The sequence below is a fragment of the Castor canadensis genome, chromosome 13 (assembly GCF_047511655.1).
Source record: "Castor canadensis chromosome 13, mCasCan1.hap1v2, whole genome shotgun sequence".
NCBI lineage: Eukaryota > Metazoa > Chordata > Mammalia > Rodentia > Castoridae > Castor > Castor canadensis.
The window spans coordinates 34,372,037-34,397,048 of NC_133398.1; the positions used below are offsets into that span (position 1 = coordinate 34,372,037).

At 48.6% G+C, this 25,012-nt stretch overlaps 1 protein-coding gene across 1 annotated transcript in view; it reads left to right on the forward strand.

The window, feature by feature from the left end:
• Gabbr2 (gamma-aminobutyric acid type B receptor subunit 2) overlaps nucleotides 1–25,012 on the forward strand; it is a 342,858-nt gene that overhangs the window by 89,641 nt on the left and 228,205 nt on the right. Inside the window, exon 2 of the mRNA XM_074051393.1 lies at nucleotides 23,119–23,256. Coding sequence (XP_073907494.1) covers nucleotides 23,119–23,256 — 138 coding nt within the window. The remainder of the gene's footprint in view (nucleotides 1–23,118; nucleotides 23,257–25,012) is intronic.

A 25,012-nucleotide genomic window follows, 5' to 3' on the forward strand; every position in this document is an offset into this window, starting at 1 on the left:
GAATCCTGTTTCTCTCTCTGAAACCAGGAATGCCTGGGCAAATGAAACGGGGTGCTCTGTGGGAGATGGGGCAGACCGCAGGATGTTGACAGGTATTAATTTCTCTGTTAGTCTAAATTTACAAGCATCCAGGCAAAAGGGACTGTTCAGTCCCCGAGTTTCCAGAGCCTGGCTCGTTCTGTTTCTGCTGTCCCTCCTTACAGCCCTACAAGGCAGGTAGAAAAGTAGCCACTGTGCTTTGTAGATAATTCCCCTGGGTCTGGAGAGGCAGAGTGACTTGATCAGGGCCACCCCACCCAAGCCTTATCTGCTTCTGGCTGCAGAGTACTGGACTCTGCTGCAGACGTGGCCCTGTACCTAATGGAGGGCAGGTGCAAGGGGGATGGCTAGAAATCAGAACTGAGCGTCTCTGCCATAGCTTCGGTTCCCTTTCCTCTCAGTGCCTCCTTTCCATTGACTCAATTAACAGCAAATTGGTCCCTTGTGCTTGGCAGGTGTGTTTCATTACTATGGCTGTTATTATTATTGGAGGTATTTTTCCTGAGTGATGTTAAAAGGAAGAGTTGTTCTAGTAAAATCTTTCTACAACTCACTCATCAGGTCAGCCAAGTGCTCTCCTGGTGACTGAGTAGTTTGCGTCAAACTTGACTTAGGATCACCTCCCAGCAGCTGGGCACAGGGAAGCCCTGGCATCCTGGCCTGCACCTGCCTCCAGCTCTGCTGGCAGTGCTCACCTGGAGGGTGTTCCCAGCTTCCCCAGGGACACTCAGCAACCAGGAGACAACGGCCAGCCTTGGCCTGCACTGTTTTCGACTGAGCTTTGACAGACTATGGCAACTTGAGAGAAAAAAGAATTAATCCTTCATAGAGCTAATGTTGTTCTAAGGAGACCCCTCAGTTTTCGATGGTGTCTCCTCCTTCCTTCTAAATCATGGTGATAGATGATGTATGGGTGTTTTTATTAATTTTGTGAACTAAAATATTGATACTGACCTTTATTAAGCTGAAGAACTTTTTCCATTAAGAAACATTATCTAAAAAAGTGAACAGACAAGCCACAGGATGCAAGAATATTAGCAATACATATATGTGCACATTGGAAAAGACTCATTGGAATAACTCATATTGGAATAATTTCTATGAATCAACAAGAAAAAAAGACAATAGGGGGTGTAGCTCAAGTGGTAGACCTCCTGCCTGCAAGTGCAAGGCCCTGAGTTCAAACCCCAGTACCACAAAAAGAAAGGAAGGAAGGAAGGAAGGAAAGAAGAAAGAGGGCTGACAGAGTGACTCAAGTGGTAGAGTGCCTGTCTATCAAGTGTGAGACCCTGAGTTTAAATCCCAGTACCACAAAAAGAAAGAACCCAAATAATCCAATTAAAACATAGTTGAGTAGGAACTTTACATAAAAGGAAAGGATGTCCAAGTGGCCAGAAAACAAATAATGATGTCCAGCATTTATCACAGAAAAGCAAAGATGAATTTCAATGAGATACCACTAAACAGACATCAGAATTTGGTACAACCAGAATTCCAGTTTTGTTTGTTTAGATGTCCTTAGTTGAGAAAAAAATGACAACTATATTGGTATCTTGATTTGTTGTTGAAATAGTGTGTTTCACAACAGCCTAGCATTACCACGAGGTTGGCTGGGGGGCGGGGAGGGAAGTGGAGCAGAAAGCAACTTCTGCTCTGTGCCCTCAAAGGTGACATAGGAGGAGCTCACTAGGGGACGGGAGGACCATGATCAGCTTTTCATGCTAGGGAGATCACTGTGGATAGAAGGAGGACAGCAGAGGGGAGGGGCAGACCTGGAAGCAGAGCATTTGCCCGAAGGCCAGGGAGGGACAAGCAGGAGGTGGTGGGGTGGGAAGGTGGCTCGGTCCTGAGGATGCTCAGCGAATGGAGACTGGCTGGGTGTAGCAGTCAGGCAAAGCAGGAGACTTGGCCAGCTCCCAGTTCTGTGACTCGGGGACCTGCCAAGGAGTGCGAAAATACCAATACAAATGCCTTTGCTGAGCTCTCACTTGGCCCAGACTCTCACTGAGCACCATACTGTGAGGAAGACTTAGGCAAAGAAAGAAGTCCACCCAAGTCAAATCTGCATCCAGTCCCATCAGTATCCCACCTTCTGCAACATTCAGGGGAAGGCGGTGAAACACCTTTGGACCTGTGGGCTCCAGGAGGGGATGTGCAGCCTAGAGCTGTAGGGAGGGGTCAGAGATGGAGGCTTAGATTTGGGAACACCAGTCTGTAGGTGTGATTGATGCTACAGGAGGGGTGAGGTCCCCTAGAAACACTGCCTGGGGAGAACAGCTGTGCCCAGCAGAGCTGTCCCACCAAATGTCCTATTTGTAGCTGTGACTTGGGCGTTTGTGTATTTCCTACAGGGGTGCCTGGAGGTTTCAGGGTCTGCCTGACTCTTTCTTTCCTTCTTTCCTTTTATTCATTCTTCTCTTTTTTTTCCTTTTATTCATTCTTGAGCTTTTCCTTATGGCAGAAAGTCAACATTTGCTGATTTTGCATATTCTGTAGCCTCAGCACTGACCGAGCATGTGTCACCCCTTTCTTAGTCAGCTCCTGGCACTCCAGCCCTCCACATTCAGGTGCTTTCTACTTTAGCGCTTATCTCTGTCCATTCCTCCTACCATCTGCTTCCTCCCGATGGGGCAGGAGGGTCGTCAACCCGCCTCCTGCCCACTTCCTCCTCTCTCCCTTGAGGTTCTGCCTTATCTTCTAATCCTGAACGTTATCTCCTTCCTTCTGGTGCCACCTCCTCCTGGTGCTACCTGGGGTGGTCCCAAGGTCTGGTTTGTTCCTTGGTTTACACCTGAGCCTGTGTTAGCAATGCACATACTGTGTTGGCACCACTGGGACCACATGCTCCATGGGACACAGGTGGACCCCTCAGCCTGCATTCAAAGCCATTTGTAATTCAACTCCAGTTGGTCAAGATAAATCCCTGTCCCCTCACCTGCTGAATTCCAAGGTGACACTTGTCTCTTGGGAGACTTTGCTTATCTTGTTTATTATGTTGTCTGATGGCCAAACCCACTGGCCATCTTGTAGGGCAGTGGTTTTCCTGCCCTGGAGGACTCTGGGTCAAGAAGACACAAATCGATGGAGTGAGGCACAGCTACCATGGTAAGACCATCAGTGGGCTGCTCTCATCTCCTGATGGCCACTCCTGCTTGGCTACAGAACCCTGCATTCAAGTATTGTCTACAAGTCCATGTATAAGGTCAGCAGCAAAGAACTCTTCTGGTAAGATGGTACTGGAGACCCAGAGCCCTGCCTAGTAGGGTCACATCATGTCAATCTCCCTTCAAGAGGTCTCCTAGGGATGGGAGTTTGAAATCCCTAGATTGGAGTCCTTACCTTCAAGGCCACCAAAGACCCTCCATATCTCTCCCCATTAATACAGAAACTGGGGGTGCCTGTCTTGGGTCATTCAGTTTGGCAAGATGGCACAGAGTCCAAGGTCAGTGCTATGCTTAAGAGGTGGCTCAGGCATGCATCTTACCCCTCAGGCCAGCCCACTCTGGTACACGTGGTGAGGGGTGACAGTCATGTCAACAACAGGCTCAGTGATGAGGAACAAAGGAAAACCCAAGAAGAGGACACTGTGGAGACTTGAGGAAATGGAGTGAATTCTGTCCATCTGGCATGGGCTGTGGCAGGCTCGGGACTGCCCCAAGTTAACCACATTCCCGATGGCTGAGTGGGCTTCTAAGTGCATGTGTAGGCCAGCTGTGTGACAGTGCATTCAGGCTCTGTTCTGCATTCACGCCCGTACTGAGCTCTGGCCGAGAGCTTCCAGTCCAGGCCCAGCCCCCCTCCCGAATGAGATCTGTTCCATGCACACTAACTGTGCACAAGTGCGAGGATGTTTGCTTTTTTCCCATGTGACGTTTTGGTTTTTCAGTAAACAGTAATTAAAACTAGCATTCAGAGACCACAGTGCCACATTTTAATTTATTCCCTGTAGCTGACTGCACCCGCCCAGCCTCCTCTGAAATTCCTTTGTTTTCTTTATATGCTGCACCGTATCAGCAGCTGGTCTCCCGTGTGGTCTTATGCCTTCTGTTTCTGGAGAACATGGAGAAGGCAATGTGGATGCTGGATCAGAATCCAGTACTGCATGCTTTGTACCCACAGGTGATGGATATCCAAGCTGGGTCAATGGAACCTATTCAAAAGCCTCCTCCTCCAAGCAGCCTTTCTGGCCTTCTCAGTCTGGTCTAAGAAGCCTATAGGGAGTTGCTGTCATGGAAAGGGCCTAGCTCAGGGCACAGCTACCCAAATTCACCTATCAGTGCATGTTCTGTTCTGCTCTCTACCATGGTCCCTTCCATCTCTTGCTATGGCTTCATTCCTGTCTGAGTGAGTTGCTAGAAGTTTCCTTGTCTGTGCCATTGCTCCAGCTGGCTCTGGAGATTGCTGGGCAGCAGCAGGGACACTAGCTGTCACTTCATCCTTGATTCCCCTAACTGCCAACTCATGAGGTCATGGATGAACCCAGTGGACAGAGGCACCAAGCCAGCTCTTCTGCCATCTGAGGTTGCTGAACTGGATGTGTGAACTCTGGACCTTTTTATTTCCAGATCTGTAGAGTGTTGATGCCATGGCCATGCAGGAACACGAGAAGGCGTCTGAAGTGTGTAGGACTTGGTCTGGCGCAGCAAGCCTCAGTTGGGAGCTATTATTATTATTGATAGACACATAGTCCATGTGCGTTGTCCATGGCATGTCATTTGTGACTGCCAAGCTCCAGATTTAAGAATTTCGTGTGCTCCGTCTTTGTGTGGGAGAGCCTGGAGCATCCTTGAACATCTATTTTAAAGCAGCATGCACAGAACTGTGTTGGGGTGCCCTGGATCCTGGGCAGACAGAGTGGAGGTCTGTGTGAGCACAGACAAGCTGCATCCCTCAAGTTCACCAACAGCAGAAGGCATCGCTTGGTGTCAGTGGCCCATCAGCCTTTCTGGGCCTGAATGTCCTCAGATGTGGGTGCCTGAGGCTGAGTGTGCTTCAGGTACCCTCATCAGCTCTGGTTGGGAGGGAAGACGAGTTAGCACTGGGTTTCATGGAAGGCTTCAAGGTGGGGGCCCACTTCCCTCTAACTTGCCCACTCCCTGCTTTTAGGAGTCCCCACTTTGGGGACTGGAGTTGTCAGTTCCCACATACATCTCAAGCAGGGAGGCCAAGGGGGGCATCCCACCTGCTGTTGCTTTACCTTCAGGGAAGCAGATCTCGACAGAGTCTGTGAAAATGAATCTCCCACCGGAGGCAGCTGTGGGTGGAGGCTGTGCCTCACAGAATGCGTACAAGGATGGAGACTGGCAACCGGGTCAGGAAGCCTGGTTGTCATATCAACAGATTGGCCTTAAATAGCAAGAAATAGCAAGGGGCGGGTCCCCAATTTGGTCCTGTCGTGACCACACCACCCGCTCCTTCTATGGCAGGCCTACAGCTGGACCAGGCACTTACAGGAATAAAAAACGGGGTGCTGTTGTGAGGATGACCTCCCTTCCCATTTCCTCAGGAGGGACAAGAGAGGTGTGTGCTGTCTGGGGTCTCCATTGCTATATGAATGTGAATCCTAAGGAGGAAGCCCTTGAGGCCGAGCTCCTGCCCTGGGTCTGCTGGTAAGTCCCTCCATTCCCTGTGGGGTACATGCAAGGGACATGTTTTGAACTCCTCTTACAGGAGTGGGGTTCCTGAGGCAGTTCTCCAAAGAGCCCACCTGCCACACTCAAGGACTCTTGGGTGCCAGCTCGCCACATGCTTTGAATGAACTTAGTCCTCAAACCACTGTCTGAGGAGGACACTTATTTTCCTTCCCAGGGTGGGAGGCAGATATTACTGAGGCACAGGGGGCTGAAGAGTCTGCCACGGTTGTTCAGCTGGTAAGTGGGAGATTTGAACCCAGGCCCCTGTCTCTAAAACTGGACCCTTAACCATGATGCAGCAGAGATATTGCCTATAGCATAAAGCCCCTCTATGCTATATCCTTCAGGAATCCCACTCCAGAGACTGCCCTGGTCGTCGCCCCCAGTCACGGGCAGGACATCAGGAAGGCTTTGGGGACAAAGAATACACACTTGGCTCTGCCAGGCAAAGGGGAGGTGGGGGAAGACTCAGCTGCCACGGCAGAAGCCACCTGCCATCTTAGGAGTTTGGGGACCTGTAGCTGGGTGAAGGGGTCTGGGGTCTGGAGAAGGCTCTGCTGGGGTCAGGAGACCTGGGTATAACCTGCTGTATGGCCTGGGCAACTCCCTTTTCTCTCTCAACTCCAGTTTCCTCACCAACAGAAGCTTCTAGGCTCCTCTGTACCTAGGATCAGCCCTCCAGACAGAACAGGGCTATTTCCTACATCTGTGTTTTTGTTTTTGAGCTACTAGGGTTTGACTTCAGGGCCCCAAATCTCGCTAGGCAAGCACTCTACCACTTGAACCGTGCCCCCAGCTCCCCTTTTTAGTTATTTTTTCAGATAAGGTCTTGCATTTTTGCCCAAGGGGCCAGCCTTGGATATCAGTCCTCCTACCTGTGCCTCCTGAGTAGCTGGGACCACAGTGTCTGCCACCACAACTAGCTTATTGGTTGAGAAGGGGTCTCATTAACTTTTTTCCCTGGGCTATCCTTGAATAGGGATCCTCCTAACCTCTGCTTCCCAAGTAGCTGGAATTATAGGCATGTACCATTGTGCCCAGCTGGATTCATTATTTGGTGCCATTTTGAGTTGTCTTTAGTCTTATTGCAGAGTTGGTTTAATAAATGCTCTCCTGGCAGAGGAAAAGGCATGGATTTTCTCTGCACACCAGGCCCAGAACACAGGGGACTGGATTTCTCTCCAGGTTATAGGTTAGGCTGGATACCAAGTTCCCCTCCCCGCCCCTCCACACACACACTGCCCATCATGGCCAGGCCCTTGCTTTATGTTTCCTTCAGTGCTTGTCACCCTCACCTCTTTAAGAGCTATCACCTACTAACACCTTACTACCCTACTTTTTTATTCTCCCTCTTCCCTACTGGAATGACACTTTCCCAAGGGCAGGAAAGTTTGTTCCCTGTGATGTTCCTGGCACCTTGCACATGCCTGACACAAATCTGTGCTCAATAGATTCTTACAGAATGAATGAATGTTGGAGGGGGCACCCTTCTTTTTCACTGAGGGCTCAGACATCCACCCTGCATACCCTCTTGTGTACTGGTGGTTAGACCTCTGCCTTTGTCAGTTTTACATCACTATAACAAAATACCTGACACAGGCTACTTAGGAAGTAAAGAGAAGTATATTTAGCTCATGGTTTTGGAGGTTCAAAGACTAAGATCACAGTAGGAGGCATTGGTGAGGGTGTGGGATGACAGGAGTGTGTAGAACAAAGGGTCCCATCTGGAATTAGAGCAGAGAGAGGGAGGTAGCACTGAATTCAGGCTTATATAACAGTCCTCTCAGGACAACTACCAATGAGTCTCACAAAAACTACCTTCCGAGGGCACATCCCGTACTCTAGCAGCCTTCTGCCTCATCTACTTTCCAGGGCTTCCAGAGCACCTCTCCTTAGCAATGAACCCTTGGGAGCCATAATTAGACTGCAGCCATGCCACAGCTCCTTCCAGCATCCCTTCCCCATCTTACCAAGGGAAGCCCAAGGCAGGACCTGCACCTGCACCAGGGTTGGCATGCCACCCCCTGGGCTACACCTCCTCTGCCTTCTGAGACTGTGTTCTGAAAGTATGCCCGGCCAACTGGTCAAGGGTCCCACACAGGCTCCTCCCAGGCTGGCCATACTCCTAGACACCCCGGTCCCAGTCTGCTGCCTCACACCCCTCCTCAAATGAGTCTCCCACCTGGAGCCTTCCACCTCTCCTAGCACGAAGTCCCTGTTTTCTGGTCTAGCAGGGCTCCAAGTGGAAACCTGTCCCCTATCCCGGTTGAGGAACCTTACATTCTTGTGTCCAGGGCTAGCCCCAGGCACTCAGTCTACATGGATAGTGCCTTGATGGGCCTGGGGACTACTTACTGGGATCTCAGCCATAGGGTGAGGGTGGACCAGAGTCCTGGGGATCTAGATTGGGAAGGTACATTAGGACTTCAGGCTTGGGACACTGGAATCTGGGAGCAGCCTGTTGAGAGAACCACCAAGTCCCCATGTGAGACCAGCACCATGCCTTGGGATCAGGGCCCATGGGGTGGGAGCTGGAAGCTGGGGAATTGGGTGCTGGCAACTTGCCTTTTGGGAGGGTCTTTGCGAACAGGAGCCTGCAGCAGCTCACACTGTGGTGAGGGGGAGAATTTGTGACAGGCCAAGAATTGGAAGTTCCCTTGTGTAGTGTTCTCTGGTCACAGGGATGTGTGACAGTAGCCCAGCCCTCCATGCATCAGGCCAGGGAGTGGCCATCTGTCCCCAGATGGAGGACAAGTGAGGCAAATAGTTAACTCCAGATAAGATGCTGTGAGGGCAGGCCATGGAGAAGTGGGTGTGGCTGGGATGATCCTCACCCGAGTTGCCCTTCATCTCCAAGCAGTTGCCCAGTGAACATTTGAGCATGGATCTTGGGCCCCTTTGTGAGTCAGGGGACAGCTCTCACCCATGCCCCAGGAAGAACAGTTGAGTTTGGGGATGTGGTTGCCTTGGGGATATTGGCAGAGTAGATGGTCAGCCTCACCTGTCTTGTGCCCAAGTGCTGGGCTTGGTGGGATTGCTCAGAACCCAATGGCCCCTCCTGGTATCTCTCCCTCCATTCCTAGAGGCCCAGGATCAGAGGTCCCCTGGGGAAGGCTGAGACTTCCCACTCCCCTAAGGTCGCCCTTCCAGCCCCTGCTCTTCTCTCTGCCCTGATAGTGGCTCTGCATCTCCCACTGCTGGTCTCACAGCCACCACATCACCTGCATCTCCTCCTAGTCATGTCCTTCACGTGGCTTCCAGCATCCTCTTCCCCACCACTGGGTCTGGTGATGTCACTGTCAGGATGAAGTACATGTAAGAGCCTCCAGAGTTTAATAGATATAGAGCCTTTCTATTCGAGATAATGAAAAAGTTCTGGAAATAGATAGTGACGATGGCTACATACCATTGTGAGTATACTCAGTGCCACTGAATTGTGCACTTAAAAATTATTAAAATGGGAAAACAGGGCCCCAGGACAAGGGGAATCCTTGTCCTGCCTTTCCAGGTTCACCTGACCTTCTCCCACTCAACCAGTTAGTGCCCCAACATGGAGGACCACTTGCTGTGCCCAAGACCTACCTTCCCTTTCCCTGCCTGTGTACCTTCCTCACGGATTCTTAGGATTGGAGTCTGTCCCTCTACTTGGTGAAATAATTGAGTCTACAACATCCTCCTGCAGGCGTCCCCTATTCATGGTCCTTCTTCTTAAGAGCACATGGTTTGGAGTGTGATGGCCGTCTGTGAGCACAGGCCTTATGACTTGCCACTCATGTGAGCTTCAGCTCTTCAGCTTGTCAGTTAAGCTCCCTGAACTTTTCTTTCCTCCTCTCAAGCGAGCACTAATAACTGGGTTCATCTCATGAGGTTATTGCCAGTATCGAACAAGATACATTACGAATAGCAAATGAGCTAATGTGTGGAAAGAATTTAGCCTAGATCAGTGCAAAATGAAGGTTAGCTGGACATGTACAGAGTCAAAATCTGTCCTTGAATACCAAAACTGGAAGTAGGCTGAGAGACCAGCTGTGGTCACCACCAACAGGTTCCATGACACCTCTTCTCCTGTCCTGCTGCACTCTTGTGTCCCTTGTTCCTAGATGGAGTCACCGGCCTCTTGGACTGTGTCTGGTCAGTGAGTTCCATTCAGGTGTGGTTGAGCCTCTGCATGCTTTTCCTTTCCTTCTCCCTAGGTGCCCAGCAGCATTTAAGATGGCTCTCTCAGCTGGGCGTGCATGTCTATGACATGTCCAGCCTCTTTGCTGGGAGAGAAATCAACTTCTCCTGTGGCAACCCATTGAGATTTATGTGTGTGTGGGGTGGGGTTATTGTTGCAGCTCAGTCCAGCTTTTCCTGACCAACAGATCTGCTCATTCAACTTTGCTGTCTTCTTTTAAGTGAAGGGCAGGTGAGGAGAGTCACAGAGGAAGGCAGTGGCAGGTCTAGGTCCACACTCTGAGCCTGACATAGTGGGGTGGACTCCATCTTTGGTCTCTTTCTTCCTTTGTCTTCCCCATCTCCACGTTCCTATCAAGGAGGCTACTAAGACTGATCCATTTGCCTGGGTACTGTGGATGTCATGTGTTCCTTAGTGAATGAGCCCCCTGTAGACATGCATGCTTCCCAGCGTGCCAGACCATCCGCCAGGGCCTCATGCCTGGACCACTACACCTAACTCCTAGGTGGCCTCCCTCTTCCCTACCAGCCCTTCCTCTCCTTATCAGCTGCCAGAGTACATCAGCTGTCCCTGAGTGTCATCCTGCAGGGACCTGTCCTGTCTAAAGGAGAGAAAACCAGCCCGCCTGGTGCTCATGGTCCCCAGGAGCTGGCTCAAGCCTGTCCAGCCCCATCCGACCCCTCTCCTGCCACATTCCTTCTGCCCCCTGTGCTCCTGCCTGCAAGGGAAAACTCCATGTCTCTCATGCTGACATTGCTCATGTGGGTAACCTTGTCTGCTGAACCCTCCCACCGTACCATCCCTAGCTCACCTTTCCGGGCTCAGCTCAGCTCAGATGCGACCTCCTCCAAGAAGTCTTGGCAGAATATCACAGTGTGATTTGAGTGTTCCTCCCTTTCTGTGTGACTTTACGTCTCTGCCAGAATTTCCCCTTTTATCCTGCTCTGAGGTAAGGCCTGAGTCTCTCCTTCACGGATGGCCCAGACTCTATGTAACCTTTTCAGTGTCCCCAGCACCTACTCCAGGGTTTGGCTCTTCATCATCCCACAGTGGATGATGAAGGAGTGAATGAATGTTTTAGAACCCTGATCCAAACTGCCATTATACCACTTACCACATTTTACTCAGTTACTTCTGTGCCTTTCACCCCGTCCAGATGACAAGTCCCCTAGGGACAGAGGCTATGTCCTACCTATCTCTTATCCCATACCTAGCCTAGGCCTCCAGACAATGTTGAACCAATACAGCCCTCAAATATGGAGTGGAGATGGTTAGTGGCACATGGCAGGAGTCTGGTCCCACTTCAGCAGGTGACCTGGGCCCCGGTCCCCAGGGGAGGGCTGATGGCATGTGATATTTGTATAAACACTTGGAAAAGAGCACTCCCTCCTGCCTGTCTGCATTTGTGACCCTGACTTTTAAAAATGTCATACCTGCATATGCAGGGAGACTTACTGACAGCTAATTAGGAAACGCAGTTTGTATCTACCAGTCTTTGAAAAACATTTTGTAAATTGGGTAATTGCTCTGAACAGTGCAGAGGAGAGACGTGTGCTGTGGCTCCATCATTCTCAAATAACTTAGTCCATAGTTGGCCAAGAATTCAAAGTGACAGCTTCAGGAAGAATACAGAAATGCCAGTTTTTCTCGGTGTTCAGGATGGACAGCCTGGCTCTCAGGAGACTTTTAGAGGCAGATGGTCCGTCCATCACCCCAGGGAAGGAGTGGGAAAAACTCAAGCTGGCTGAAGTTAATGAGCTCTTTGGGACAGAGCTATGGAGATGACTACTTGTATTTCAGGCTGTATCCACCAGCAGGGATGGTATGTGCCATGCAGCAGTAATTCAGTCCAATCGCACGTGTTAAACACCTGTTTGGGGCCATGTCCTTCACTTAGGCACAGAGACGGAGCGGGAGGAGACAGCCCAGCCCAGCACAACTTAGCTGACCGTGCTCCTTAGATTCTGGTTTGATGTCAGTGTTCTGAATAATAGGGGGCAATTTTTTTTAAATGTAGGACATACTTTCTGACTTCCTTCCCTGTCCCATAACTCTTCTTTGTCTGTCTTTAAACTCACCTCATCTTTCGATTATAGTTTCCCATTGTGATGATGCTTGGCGTTCCAAACAACTTGCTGGGGCTGGTGGAGTGGCTCAAGTGGTAGAGCACCTGCCTAGCAAGCGTGAAGCCCTGAGTTCAAACCCCAGAGAGATGCCAAAAAAAAAAAAATGCTTACTGCAGGGCAGCTAAAAGTGCTTATTAGTTAGCCGGTGCCATCTAGCTGCCCTGACAACGTCCCTCCAATCCAGGGGATCCGTGTGTGAAGGTTATTTCTTGCTCCTGCCATAGTGAAGGCAGAGTTAGAGGGGATCGGGAGGGGAGGGATTCCTGTGGGAGGAGAGGAACATGGGCAGGTTGGGCTCTAGACCTCTGGTGAATCTGACATAGGAAAGGGGGAGCAGAAGGAAGGGGACACAGGTAGGAGAGCCTCAGATAGCCCAAAGCTCTGACACAGTCCCAACCAGAACTCTTGCTCTGAGCAGAAACGCGGTTCCTGTTCTGTTGCCATGCTAATTATTGTTGGGGTGCCTGGGGGAGAGTAGCCTCATTTCAAAAGTGAGGTGTATCTTGGAGGCTCTGTCCCTGGAGGCTGTCAGTTTGTGAGGCTTCCAGTCTGCGATGGCTTTTCTCTTGGTGATGTGGCTCCCCTCCGTGACTGTCACAGGGGCTTGGGGACTCCTTCTCCCAGGTGCTCCGTTTCTTCCTCACTCACACTATGAGTGGGAAGAAGAGCGTGGAACACCGTGGCTGACTTGGGCATGGTGTACATCATGCCCAAGTGTACATCAGCTTCACTCATATTCCGCTGCCACCAACTCAGTGGCCCACCTGATATGCCAGGGAGGCTGGGGACTGTCGTCTCTTGCGTGCTCAGGAAGAACAGCATGGAGCTGTCATGCAGCATGGACTCTGAGACCTGCTTTCCCTGGGTTTGCTTCCCAACTATGTCCCTCACTCCCTTAGTACGACTTTATGTGCGTGCCTCACCTCTCTGACCCTCGGTTTCTTCATCTGCGAAAATGCTGATAATGATAACACACAGTCCGTAGGCTCGCTGTGAGGTTTAAGTGCACTGATATTTGTAAAGCAATTAAAATAGCCTGGTACTAATAAATGCTGCAGAAGGCTCGCTCTGTGATTATTGTTGCTATTCTTATTTTCAAATTGCACATGTCAGTGAAATTTATTGAGTCCCTATGCGTTCACAGGACGTTCAGGGGTCACATGGGCTTACTGTTTCTTGGGAAGCACCTGGTATTTAGTAGGTGGGCAGAAAAATGTTTGAATGAATTAATTGGAATATCAAAACAATATAAAGTGTGTTTAATTCAGTTGGTCCTCGTGCTGGCTACTATTTTTTTTTAACACCATTTAATGATAATAAGTGGAAAGCCCTGCTCTTGGGCTCAGAAGGTCAACCACAGAAGAACGGGAAGAGGAGCTGTAAGTGCTAGAGAAACCATTCTGTGTGTGAAAGGATTCTAGCTTTAAAATGACTTTCCAGGGTGGGCGAGGTGGCTGACATGTATAATTCCAGCAAAGATAGAAGGATCATGGTTTGAAGTCAGCCTGGGCAAAAAATTAACAAGACTCTGTCTCAACGAACAAGCTGGAATGGTGGCACATGTTTGCAATCCCAGATATGTGGAAAGCAGAGGTAGGAGGATTGCAGTCAGTGGGCCAGGCTAAAGCTTGAGACTATCTGAGAAATAACTAAAAAGCAAATAGGCCCTAGGGGTATGGCTCATGTGGTAGGTTCTTAGTTCAAACCCAGTACTACCCCCCAAATGGGCTTTCTGCCTCCATAAAACTAATATGTTTTTTTTAATTCAAGTAAAATTAAAAGTACCAAGAAGAAAGTTAAAAAATATCATTCTGAATCTCACCATCTTTGGCATCAGGCACCTGTCATTCCAGACATCTCTCCATACAAGTAAAGATGGACAGAAACAGATTTATAATATGAATCCACTATTGCATCCATCTAAACTGATGTTAAATTGTATTTGTTTGCATGAAAAAGAACGTGAGACGGTTTTGTCTTCACTACAGAAAACACTTGTTTCTAAAATCTCTCTCTAAGGGCAATAAAAGATTAAGAGAAGCAGTGAGGTTAGAATCCTGGCATTTGAACTCCAGGTTTCAATTTAAGATGATATTGATTAGAGCCCTGGGATGGCAGAAGAGGAAATGAACCCTCGTCCATTTCCTTTTCCCACCTCTGCCTTCTGAAGTTCAAGTTCTCACAGCATCTAGCTTCTGTCGCCTGTGTTCCATGTTAAGTGGGTCCGGCTTTCACATCACTCCTTTTTACCGAAAGCCTTCCATTCCTGAGACCTATATTTTGATTAATCTTTGGGTTGACTGGATTTTGTCAAGTAGTTTCTCTCTGCTCTGTCACCAAGAAAGGCTTGCAGGTGCTTGGCGACCTGCTGATTTAAGTAGTTTCTCCTGATCCCGAGTCCTGCACGATGTAGGTGCCGAGGGAGAGGCTGCTGTGGAAGCTGTGCTAACAGAAGTCGATTCTCAGAGTAGGATGCTGGCGTTTCACGCAGGCTGCATTGAAGCTGAGACAGCTCCGAACAAATCAATAAGGAAAAGACACACCTTCCAGCAGAAAATGGGTGAAGTCACCTGTCCCAGAAAGGAAGATGAACAGCCAAACAGCCATAGACACGAAAGGGTGGCTTAGCCTCTAGTTATCAGGAACACACAAATCGAATGAGATATCAGGTACCCACAAGACTGGCAAGGGTGAAAGTTGTCGAGGATGTGGCTGAGAAGGTCTCTCACACCTGGTACCTTGTTGGTGGGAGCGTAAATGGATCACGCTGAGAAGGTGGGGCAGGCCCTGGGACTCAGCAATTCCGTTTCCAGATTTGTGCCCTAGAGAAGCTCTGCCTGTGTTTGTCAGGAAATATGGATGAAATTGTCCTGCCGTCTAGCTTACGGCAACCCAAAGCCAGAAACAGCCCAGGTGTCCATCCACAGGGGGATGAGCAAATGAGCGGTGGCACAACCGTGAAAACCAAATGAACCAAATGAACCCCAGCTCTGCTCAGCGGCAGAAATCACCCGAACATAAGGCAGAGCCACAAGGGCAAGTTTACAATGGAACACACAGCACGATCCTCTTACATGATCAAATTAGATACACGGTGTAGTGTTTAAGAGACTCATACATGAAAACTGTAAGGAAAAGCCAGGATGGACTCAGGGCTTCCCCTGGGTGAAGGAGGACTGTGTGCCAGGGTGTGTACAAGGGCTTTCAGCCGAACCAGGCTGCTGGGTATACTGTACGTTTGTGTTGCTACTCTTCATATTTTATGTAAGTTATATGAATGTGGCATATATGTCTCTACAAGTGAAATATTTCATAATGATGAATTCTTACTTAAAGTGAAACAGTGCTCTGAGGTTACATTGCCTAAAGGTACATCCTTCCTGTTTATGTGACCTTGAGCAAGCCGTTTAACCTTTCTGAGCCTCAGGTTCCTTATCTATAAAATGGGACTAATAGCAGGGCTGGCATAATATTCTGAGAATGAATGAGACCATCAGGACTGAGCCCAACACATACAAGGGATCATACATATAGCAAGTGTTACTTTGTTTTTCCTTTCTTTTCTTTAATTTTGTTTTTCTAAGACAGAACTTGCTATGTAGCCCAAGCTGGCCTCAAACTCACAATCCTCCTGCCTCTGTCTCCAGAGTCCTTGGATTACAGATGTGCACCACCATGCTTGGCATAGTGTTATTCTCTGTGGGTAGCTGATGGGGATATTTGGGTGACCCTTCTAGGTGCTGCATCCCCAAAACACATATCCTCCAAAGCCTTTCCTAGAGCAATCTGTACGCAGAAGACTGCGAAGCCTCTTGCACTGGGATGACTGGAAGAGCAGAGGGTAGTTTAGCCTGAAGACATCTCTTGGGGTCACACTGGCTAAGTTGAGGTATCCAGGAGGCTCTTGTGGTGTAGAGGACTGCACTTGCCCAATGAGGCCATAGCGCTGGAGTGAACAAACTGGGGTCCTTGGGCCAAATCCAGTGCTGCCCGTTTTTAAAATAAACTTTCATTGGAGCATCGTCGTGTGCACTCCCTGTGGCTGTGTTCCTGCTACGGTGGTAGAAGTGGGTGGTCGCTCGCTTAGACCCACAAATTCTAAGGTGTTTAACATCTGGCTGTTCATGGGAAACATTTGCTGGGCTCTGACCTGGTGGAGGACTTGGAACAGGAAACACAAAAGAAAGGGTGGTGTCCAGGCACACAAGGAGGCACGTTGTAAGAAGAGAGCCCCCTTCCAGCCTGTAATGCTGTGCAGAGTAATTCCCAGTTTCAGATGAGTCGTTACTAGCACTGGCATTTTCTTGGCATTTTTACATTTTAACTCTCAGCAACATTTCCTTTGAAATTTTTAAATTAAAAAAATTTTTAATTCTTTAAAAAATGAGATTTAAATGAAAATGGGTTTCATTCTGGAGTTACACTTTTTTAATTTAAAAAAGGTGATTTTCATGGCCTCTGGATCCAGTTCCATTTGTAAGTGCGGATTTTAAGAGCCTGTATGAGCCCGTGATGATCCCTCTGTGACAAGTCCTTATAGGAAAGGAGAAACCGTTAACCATGAAATCGCAGCAGGGAATTGGGGGCAGTGACCATGAACGACAAAGGCAATGATGAAAAATCCTGGAGAGGCAAGGGAGGGGGAGGCAGCAGTAACTGAGGACCTACTAGGACCCAGCCAGTTTCCAAGTGGTGGGCCTGGCATGGTGTTTGTCCATTGCATGACAATATGGACAGCGACAGGATTATTTCCCTGTGCTGGGCAGGCAGTGGCCATGCCAAGCCGTAGGAATAGCTTCTCCAGGTGAGTGGGGAAAGTTCTAGCGGGGTGGGGGGTCGGGGGAATCTGTGCAGGGCTGAGTAGGAGACCATGTTCTTCCAGGACTTGGAGCCCCCTTATAGGGTTCTCAGAGCAACTCATCAGAAGCCAACTGGCTTAAGACAACTTGGCATGAATAACTTGTCAGAATGATTGTTTTTGCCCAGTGAACAGCTCACTAAAAGCTGTCAGATGCCTTAAATAGGGGATCAAAAACCTCCCAACCATTCCCTGGCTTAGGCAAGGGCAGTCCGTGAGAAAGGACCATAATAAACAACGCTTTTGCAGGGGCTGTCTCCAATGCAGCATTTAGGAAGGAGGGAAGTGAGAAATACACATGAAAGTGACTTTCCCCTGAGCTGGAAGGACAGAACCTCCTTAGGAACCTGCCCCCTGCAGAAACTCCCCCATATTTGGTGAAGTGACCTGCAGCCGGCTGCCTTTCGGTGAGTAGCTACAGTGTGTGTGCTCAACTGCTTTGTCCCAGACAGTCACCCACCCTTCCCAAGGCCAGGGATGGAAGTTGTACTCTGGCAAGGACCCCTAGGGTCATCTCCTTCCTGGGTTTCAGAAACTTGTTTGCTGCTAGCAAAGAAACCCTCATTTGCTAGGCAGGTGCTCTACCACTTGAACCATGCTTTTAGTTATTTTTGGAATAGGGTCTCACATTTTTTAACCAGGCTAGCCTGGACCATGCTCCTCCTATTTATGCCTCCTATGTAGCTGGGATTACAGGTGTGAGCTGCTGTGTCTGGCCCTCTCGTTCCAATTTAAGTGTTATGTGTAGCTAATGCTGTGTATAAAACTGACACCAGGGGAGAGACAGCTGTAGTGCAGAGAAGGAACCCGGAGCTCCTCCTGTCCCCAACATTTCTGCTGGGCCCTGGGTCCCTGCTAGACTGAGTTTCAAACCTCTAAGCTAATCCAGCCCCCAAGACTCAGCTGTGGTCAGCTGGAAAGTCCTCTATTCGGGGCAATAGTCATATTAGGTAAGAAGAGACTGTATTAGAAACGAGAATGGGGAGAATAACATAGAAATGGGACAGATTCGCCTCTGTGGTTTTGAGTCTGTTATTTGCTGTAGAAGTCTGCCCTTTATGGGCAGAAAATTAGCGTCTGGTGGATTGGTTCTTCTGCCCTAGGCCAAGAGCTGGAGGAGGTCTGGGGGTTGCAGCATTATTTTGGAAGAAATGGTCTTTTCTACAGTTGTTAGCTTTGACCTTGTCTATGCCTGTTGAGTTCAGTAGATCACTAGAAAACTCTAAACCCAGAATCCAGAAATCTCTCTCCGAGTCCTGGCAAGGCAGGGAACAAAACCCTTCTCTCCTGTCCTTAGCCTGTGTATCTGACAAGGGCATGGCTACATGAAACTGTGCCTGGTCATATGGATTTCACACACCAAGAAGGAACAGAAGCCTAAGTAGGGTGCCACCTTTATTTTGCCATATCAGCACATTAAAAACAAAACCCTCATTACTCATCATGGAATAGCAGGAAAACACAGTCCCACCATATAAACTATGAAGGACCTTCTCTATAAATAAGACTAGGCTTTTTTTTTTTTCAGACATTTAACCTTAAGGAAGCTCACTCTGCTGTTCTTACTTTTCTCGTTTCACCTGAGTGCATCAGCCTTGTGTTACTGCTATAACAGATGACTACCTCTTGGTGTTTAAAGCACACTCGTGTATTGTCTTAGTTTCCTGCCAGAAGTCTGGGCACAGCATAGTTCTATGGAGTCCTCTGATTGGGGCTTCCCAAGGCCAAAACCAAGATGTCAAGCTGGGCTGTGTTCTTACCCAGAAGCTTGATTAGGGAAGATTTGCTTCCATGCTCATTCAGGTTACTGGCAGAATTCAGTTCCTTGGACTTGTAGGACTGAGTCCTGGTTTCCTTGGCACATGATGATGACAATGGTATGTCAAACCCATGCCATGACTCAAATTTCTAACTTCCCTCTGCAGCCAGCCAACGACTGCTGCTTTTAAGGGCTTCTGTGACTACATTGGGTCCACCTGGATACCAATTTGAGGTCAGCTGATTAGTAACCTCAATCACATCTGCAAAATCCGTTTTGCCATGGAACATAACATTCCTGGGAGTAACTGTAGGCAGCAAAGGTGGGGTCACCCGGTCTGTGAAAACCAGGTCAAGTAAACACTCAGGAATACTGGAAGTCTCTTCCAGCACCAATACTGGTTGTCACACACCCTCAGATTTATGAGTTGACATAGCCAAGAGTTATGTGTTTGTAAGAAGCCAGGACTAATACAGAATCTTGGCTAGACTAGGTATTTAGGACATGCTTGCTGAGCAAACAAACATTAGTAAGTTCTTAATACTTTAATACAACTTTGATTATAAATCTTCTGGTGTTGTATTACGATTGTCATTAGATTAGCTAACAAGCCAAAGTCATTACAGATATGTATAAAACTAGATATGATCCAGTAAATCATGGCAGAAACAATTAAGATACAAACTGCTCTATTTCTTCGCTTGTGCTCCATGGAGGGAGAAGCATCGAGAACAGTGTTTCTTCCTTCTTTTCTTTCTTTTTGTCCTTTTCTCTTTCTCTCTTGGCTCCTCAAAAAGAAAAATAATAATAATAACCTGGCCAATTTTAAAATTAATTAAAATGTAAGAGTTGGATTATTTCCCAGTTATCTGTAGAGTATAATCCAAACTCCCTGGCCTGATGTTAAGAACCGTCCTCACCCTTCCCTGGCCACTTGTCCTCTTGAGGCAGCTGCAGGGGCAGGGCCATTTCTGTGTTCGGCTCCCTTGCCTGCTTCCTTCACCTCCCTTATTGAGTCTTCCCTTCCCACAGCCCTTGCTGGCTCTCCCTTCTGCGTCCCCAGCACTGTCCACTCTGGGAGGTGGCCCCCTGTGCCCCATGTCGCACCCTCCAAGGACAGGTTCCTCTCTGAGGTCACCAATTATGGCAGACTCACTCCTCTATCCTGGCCAACACTGGGGCCATCTGTGGGAGGGTCAAACACTAACAATTATCAGCCTACTTTGTCAGTTAAGGGGAAGAGTAGGGAACAAACAGCAAAAAGGGTGAGAATGGCAGGAATGCAAAAATAAAGAGAAAGACCTGGAAGTGGAAAGAAAAGGAAGAAAGATGAGGAGAGAATTGGAGGCTTCTCATCATTTGTCAGGTGCTTCTGAATTCTGGGTGGAGCCTTCGTCTCAGCTCTAGGGAGATGGCACTGAAAAAAAATGGCAGTCTGTGTCCTTCCTGGGCCCACATTCCAGTGAAGGAAATCAGTTCAATATCCAGCCAAACAAGCAAAAATAAAGGGTGACGTGTTAGAAACTAACAGGATGGGCACCATTCCGCATGGGGAGGCTGGAATGGTGAGAAGGAGTGTGTGGCTGAGAACTGAGAAACACTGTAGGTGCAAAGGCCCAGGGGCAGGAAGAAAATCACTTTTGATTCCAGGAAACAGAAAGGAGGCTGGTGAGACCTTACTTGGTGAGCAAGATGGAGGGCAGAGTAGGAAGCAGGGGCTGGACCGTGTGGTCCATGATGGTGAGGAGTGTTGAGAAAGTTATCCCAAGCTTGTAAATAACACAAAGATGTGATCACGTGACCATTTACCTGAGTTCTACAAGCGTTTTCTCACTGCCGTGTCTGATGGGGATGGAACTGTGCTCAGTGATTAACGCCCCACAACTACAGTTCTCTACAACTGATAAGATTTCCTAGTTCCAAACAATTTCCTTTTCTGCCCTTAAAAGTTATAGTTTTATTTATTTAGTTAGTTATTTAGCGGTGCTGGGGTTTGAACTCAGGGCCTCAGGTTTGCTAGGCAGGCGCTCTACCCTTAGCCACGCTGCCAGCCGAAGGTTATAGCTTTTTGTCCTGTAGGACACTGAGTTGGTTTGTGTCTAATTTAGCTACCTTATTTTTTTTTTTATTTCTGTAAAGATGCCTATTTCTCAAGTTCTCTTTGGGATCCACTTAATCATCTTTCTGACCCCCTTTTAATGAGTTAAATAAAGTGTTGACAGGTACCCAGCACGAAGAATTATGTTTTCATGAGAATCATGTTTTTCACCTTTTGAGAATTACATTGTAATAGGAATTTGCAAGTGCTCAGAAAGCAGGAGAGCGAGAGCTCGCTCATGTTCCATGAAGGACTCTCAGACTGCTGGGTGCCAGGTGGGCTTTGCTGAGTCCCCGGAAAGCCATATACAGCTAGGGGCACAGTGAGGGAGCCAGTACCGACTCCCCGTACTCACCACCCTTTGTCCTCTTTCCTTCCACACTGGATTGTGGACCCCTTCCTGTTTCCACTGCAGTCTGGCAGCTCCTGGGCAGGGCAGGCCCTCAGTCACCAGTCCCAGGCTGAGCATACAGTGGGCCTTCCTTTTAGAGTCTCTGGTGACTCCTTTTCTAGCTTTTACTATTGTGGTGAAATGGACATCCCACAAAATTTAAAAATTTTATTTATTTTAAGTATCCACTTCAGTAGCGTTTTAAGTGCATTCAGACTGTTGGGCAGTATCACCACCCTCAATTTCCACCATACCACCTCAAACCTTAAACCTATTAAATACCAGTCCTCATCACCTCCTTCCCCAGCCCTTGGCAACCACCACTCTCTTTTCTGTCTCTATGAATTTGAGTACTGTACTCAATGGAATTTACTGTACTCAGTGGAATTTACGATATTTGTCTTTTTGTGTGACTCATTTCATTTGGCTTACTGTCTTCAAGTTTCATCCATGTCATAGCAAATGTCAAAATTTCTTTCCTTTTTAAGGGCTGAATAATATTCCAGTGTGTGTATATCACAATTTGTCCTTTGTTCTGTGAATGGATATTTAGGACGTTTATGTTTTTTGCCTATTGTGAATGATACTGCTGTGAATTGGTATCCAAGTATCTCTTCGAGTCCCTGCTCTGAGTTCTTTTGGAAATCCATCTAGAAATAGAATTGCGGGATCATATGGCAATTTTATATTTGACTGCTTTTTTTAAGGGGTGCTTGGGCTTGAACTCAGGGCCTTGTGCTTGCCAGCTAGGCACTCTACCACTTAGCCATGCCCCCAGCCCTGTCTGCTTTAGTTTGCTTTCAAATTGGGTCTCATATTTACATCCAGGCTGGCCTGGATCACTGTTTACCTACTTACACTGCCCATGTAGCAGGGATACAGGCACACACCACTATGCCCAGCTTTTTATTTGTTGAGATGGGGTCTTGCCAACTTTTTGTCCAGGCTGGCCTTGAACTACTACCGTCCTAGCTGGCATTACAGATATGTGTCACCACGTCGGCACGTTTGACTTTTTGAGGGTGGGTATACTGATACCCTCAGCTGAACCGTCTCACATTTCTACTAATAGCACACAAAGGTTCCCAGTTTCTCCACATTCTCACCCACACTTGTTATTGTGTGCTTGTTTCTATAACAGCCATCCCAAAGGTGTGGATTCATTTTCTCATAAAATAAAAGTGGTCATGGAAGGGAGAGACCCCAGGGTGAGGCACTTGGGAGGGACTTTCCTCATTGTGCTCAGAAGGGAGGTAGCTGAGGGGCTTAAGGATAGTCCTGGGTTTGGAAGGTACTTGGGGGAGGAGGGCCATGATCGGGGCTTGGGAGGTTTAAGACTTTACATGACTGAGCTCGTGGTGTGGAGCTGGTGAGAGAGACACTACCCCAGGAGAACTGAAGCTCAAGGGTTTCCCGTGAGGGCAAGTTGGCTTGTGTTATGTTGTTACCAGTGGGTGGTCTCAGAAGACCCTGGTCAAGAAGATCTCAGGTCCTTGGGGTCCAGAACAAAGAACTGGTGAGACACACAGATTGCACAGTAGCAGCAAAGTTTTATTGAAGGTGAAAGCAGGAAAGCACACCCCCTGAGGAAGGGAGGAGTAGGCTCTGAGCAAGTTGGATTAAAAGCATGGTGCCTTGGTTCGGATGGGTGTTTATATGCCGCAAGGGGACAGTGAGGGTGGGGAGGCAGCTGGGTGGTACTCAGGAGTGGCTTTCGATGATTGACAGATGGATTGGCTGTGCACATGAATTCAGTGAGGTGTAGTCTGTATTCATCAGGCTATACTTAGGGCTGTGTGCATATTACCCTGTTTGGGTACAGATGAAAATGCTATTTCAAAGGCAACGTTTGGGATTGCTTCTGGATGGAACTAGACCACCTGTTTCCTGCTAGACGGTCTGCAAGGAGGTCACCTGTTACCCATGACCTGGTTTGGGTACTTTTCCTGAATTTCCTGCCTCAACATCATTGTTAGGCTCTTGACCCCAGAAAAGGCAATTTCTAATGTGGGCCTGTCTGTGTTGCTTCCTTCGCAGTGTGACAACGCAAAAGGGTTGAAAGCCTTCTATGATGCAATAAAATATGGGCCGAACCATCTGATGGTGTTTGGAGGTGTCTGCCCGTCCGTCACTTCCATCATCGCCGAGTCCCTCCAAGGCTGGAATCTGGTGCAGGTGAGAGCCAAGCTGCCTTCCGTTGAGGGAGCGTCTTTGTAGCCAGCAGCATTTTGCAGAAGTGCTTCCTTGCGTGTGATTGTGTGGGTTTCTGAGTCAGGCCTTCTGGACTCAGTCCTCTGGATGATTGTACTGCCTTTCCTTGCCTGCATCTCTGGCTTGACGTTGTGTGTCCCACACAGAGGGTTCTTAAAGGGAAGTCCTGATACGTTTGAACACCCAGTGCTTACCACTGACTCTCTAGCCCAACTCTTAGGGGCATGAACTCCCAACTAACCTGCCTGTGTGAGGTGACCCCCTCTCCTGCCACCATTCCACAGCACAGCCATCCAGACAGCGCCTGCCCCACACAAACCCCAGGGCTTTTGGGACTCAGAGCCTTCACCAGATGCTCCTCTATCTCCTCCCCGCCCAGCCTTCCTCTGCCACTGAAATCTTTTTTGCCTACTGAGTCTGCATTTCCCCTTAGTTTACGCCTTCCCTGGGGCTCCTGGTACAGGGAATGAGGGCTACACTAGTGTGTAGTTGGACCCAGGTAAAATTCATAAGTGTTAGCTGTTATTTGGAATTTGAGAGGATGTAACGAGAGAGATATGGCCACCAAGGGTAAGTGGTGGTCCACATGTGTGTTTACTTTTTCACTCCATCCACCCTGCTTTCCCTCCTCCCTCCCATCCTCCCTGCCTCCCTCCCTCCCTCCCAAACATCCAACCACCCAACCATCCAACCATCCAACCGTCCAACCATCCAACCATCCAGCCATCCAACCAACCTACAAATCTTTGATAGACACTGGAGCAGAATGCTGAACAAGACATACATGGTCTGCATCATTTCAGAGCTTACCTTCTAGGACAACAGGCAATAAGCAAGTGAATAATTAAGTAACAATACTGGTGACAGCTAATGGCTGTGTGTGTTGTATCTACCATGTACCAGACACTGTCCTGAGCACTTATGTACATTAACTCATTTAATCCTTATAACTGCTCCATTACTATCCCTATTTTACAGATGAGGAAATGGAGGCACAGAGAGGCCCAAAGACTCAAAGCTAATAGTAATAGGACCAGGATTTAAACTCAGCTAGTCTGGCCATTAGAATAAAGCTTGGTAAGAATCCTGAAGTGGGAAGGGATGAAGAGTGACCACCTTGCAGTGGTCAGGGAAGGCCTTTTGGAGAAGAGGACCCTTGAACTGAGACCTGAAGGGAGGGAAGGAGCCCACTGGGTGAAGATCTTCTCCACAGCCAGGCCAGTGCTGGGAGCAGGGAGCCAGCACACAGCCAAGGGGGGGTGATGAGTACAAGCCATAGCAGAGGTATGGTACGGGAGGGGCCACACATTCAGCCACGGAATGGCTTCACACGGAAGGCTTCCCAAGGCAGGTGATGTGGGGCTGGCTGTAGGGGAGGAGAGGGCGTTGGACAGCTGGAGATGTGGAGGAGGGCATCACTGGCAGAGGAAACTGGATGTCCAAAAGTGGGAGGTGGGAAAGTGCGTGGGCTTAGAGAGCGGTGACGCGTTCCCATGGCCGGAGCAGGCCACGCAAGGTGTGGGTGGATGCAACAGAAGAGGCCAGAAAAGCATTTTGTTGTGCCATGGTGCAAACTCCACTGCATACCTGGGAGCCAGCTCAGTGCCGTGTACTGTGGGAGCCTGGCCTCAAGCCCCTGAGGTGCCCAAATCATTGCAGGATCTCAGATGAGTCACTCATCTTCTCTGGGCTTTAGCTTCCCTTCCTGGCTTGCAGAATG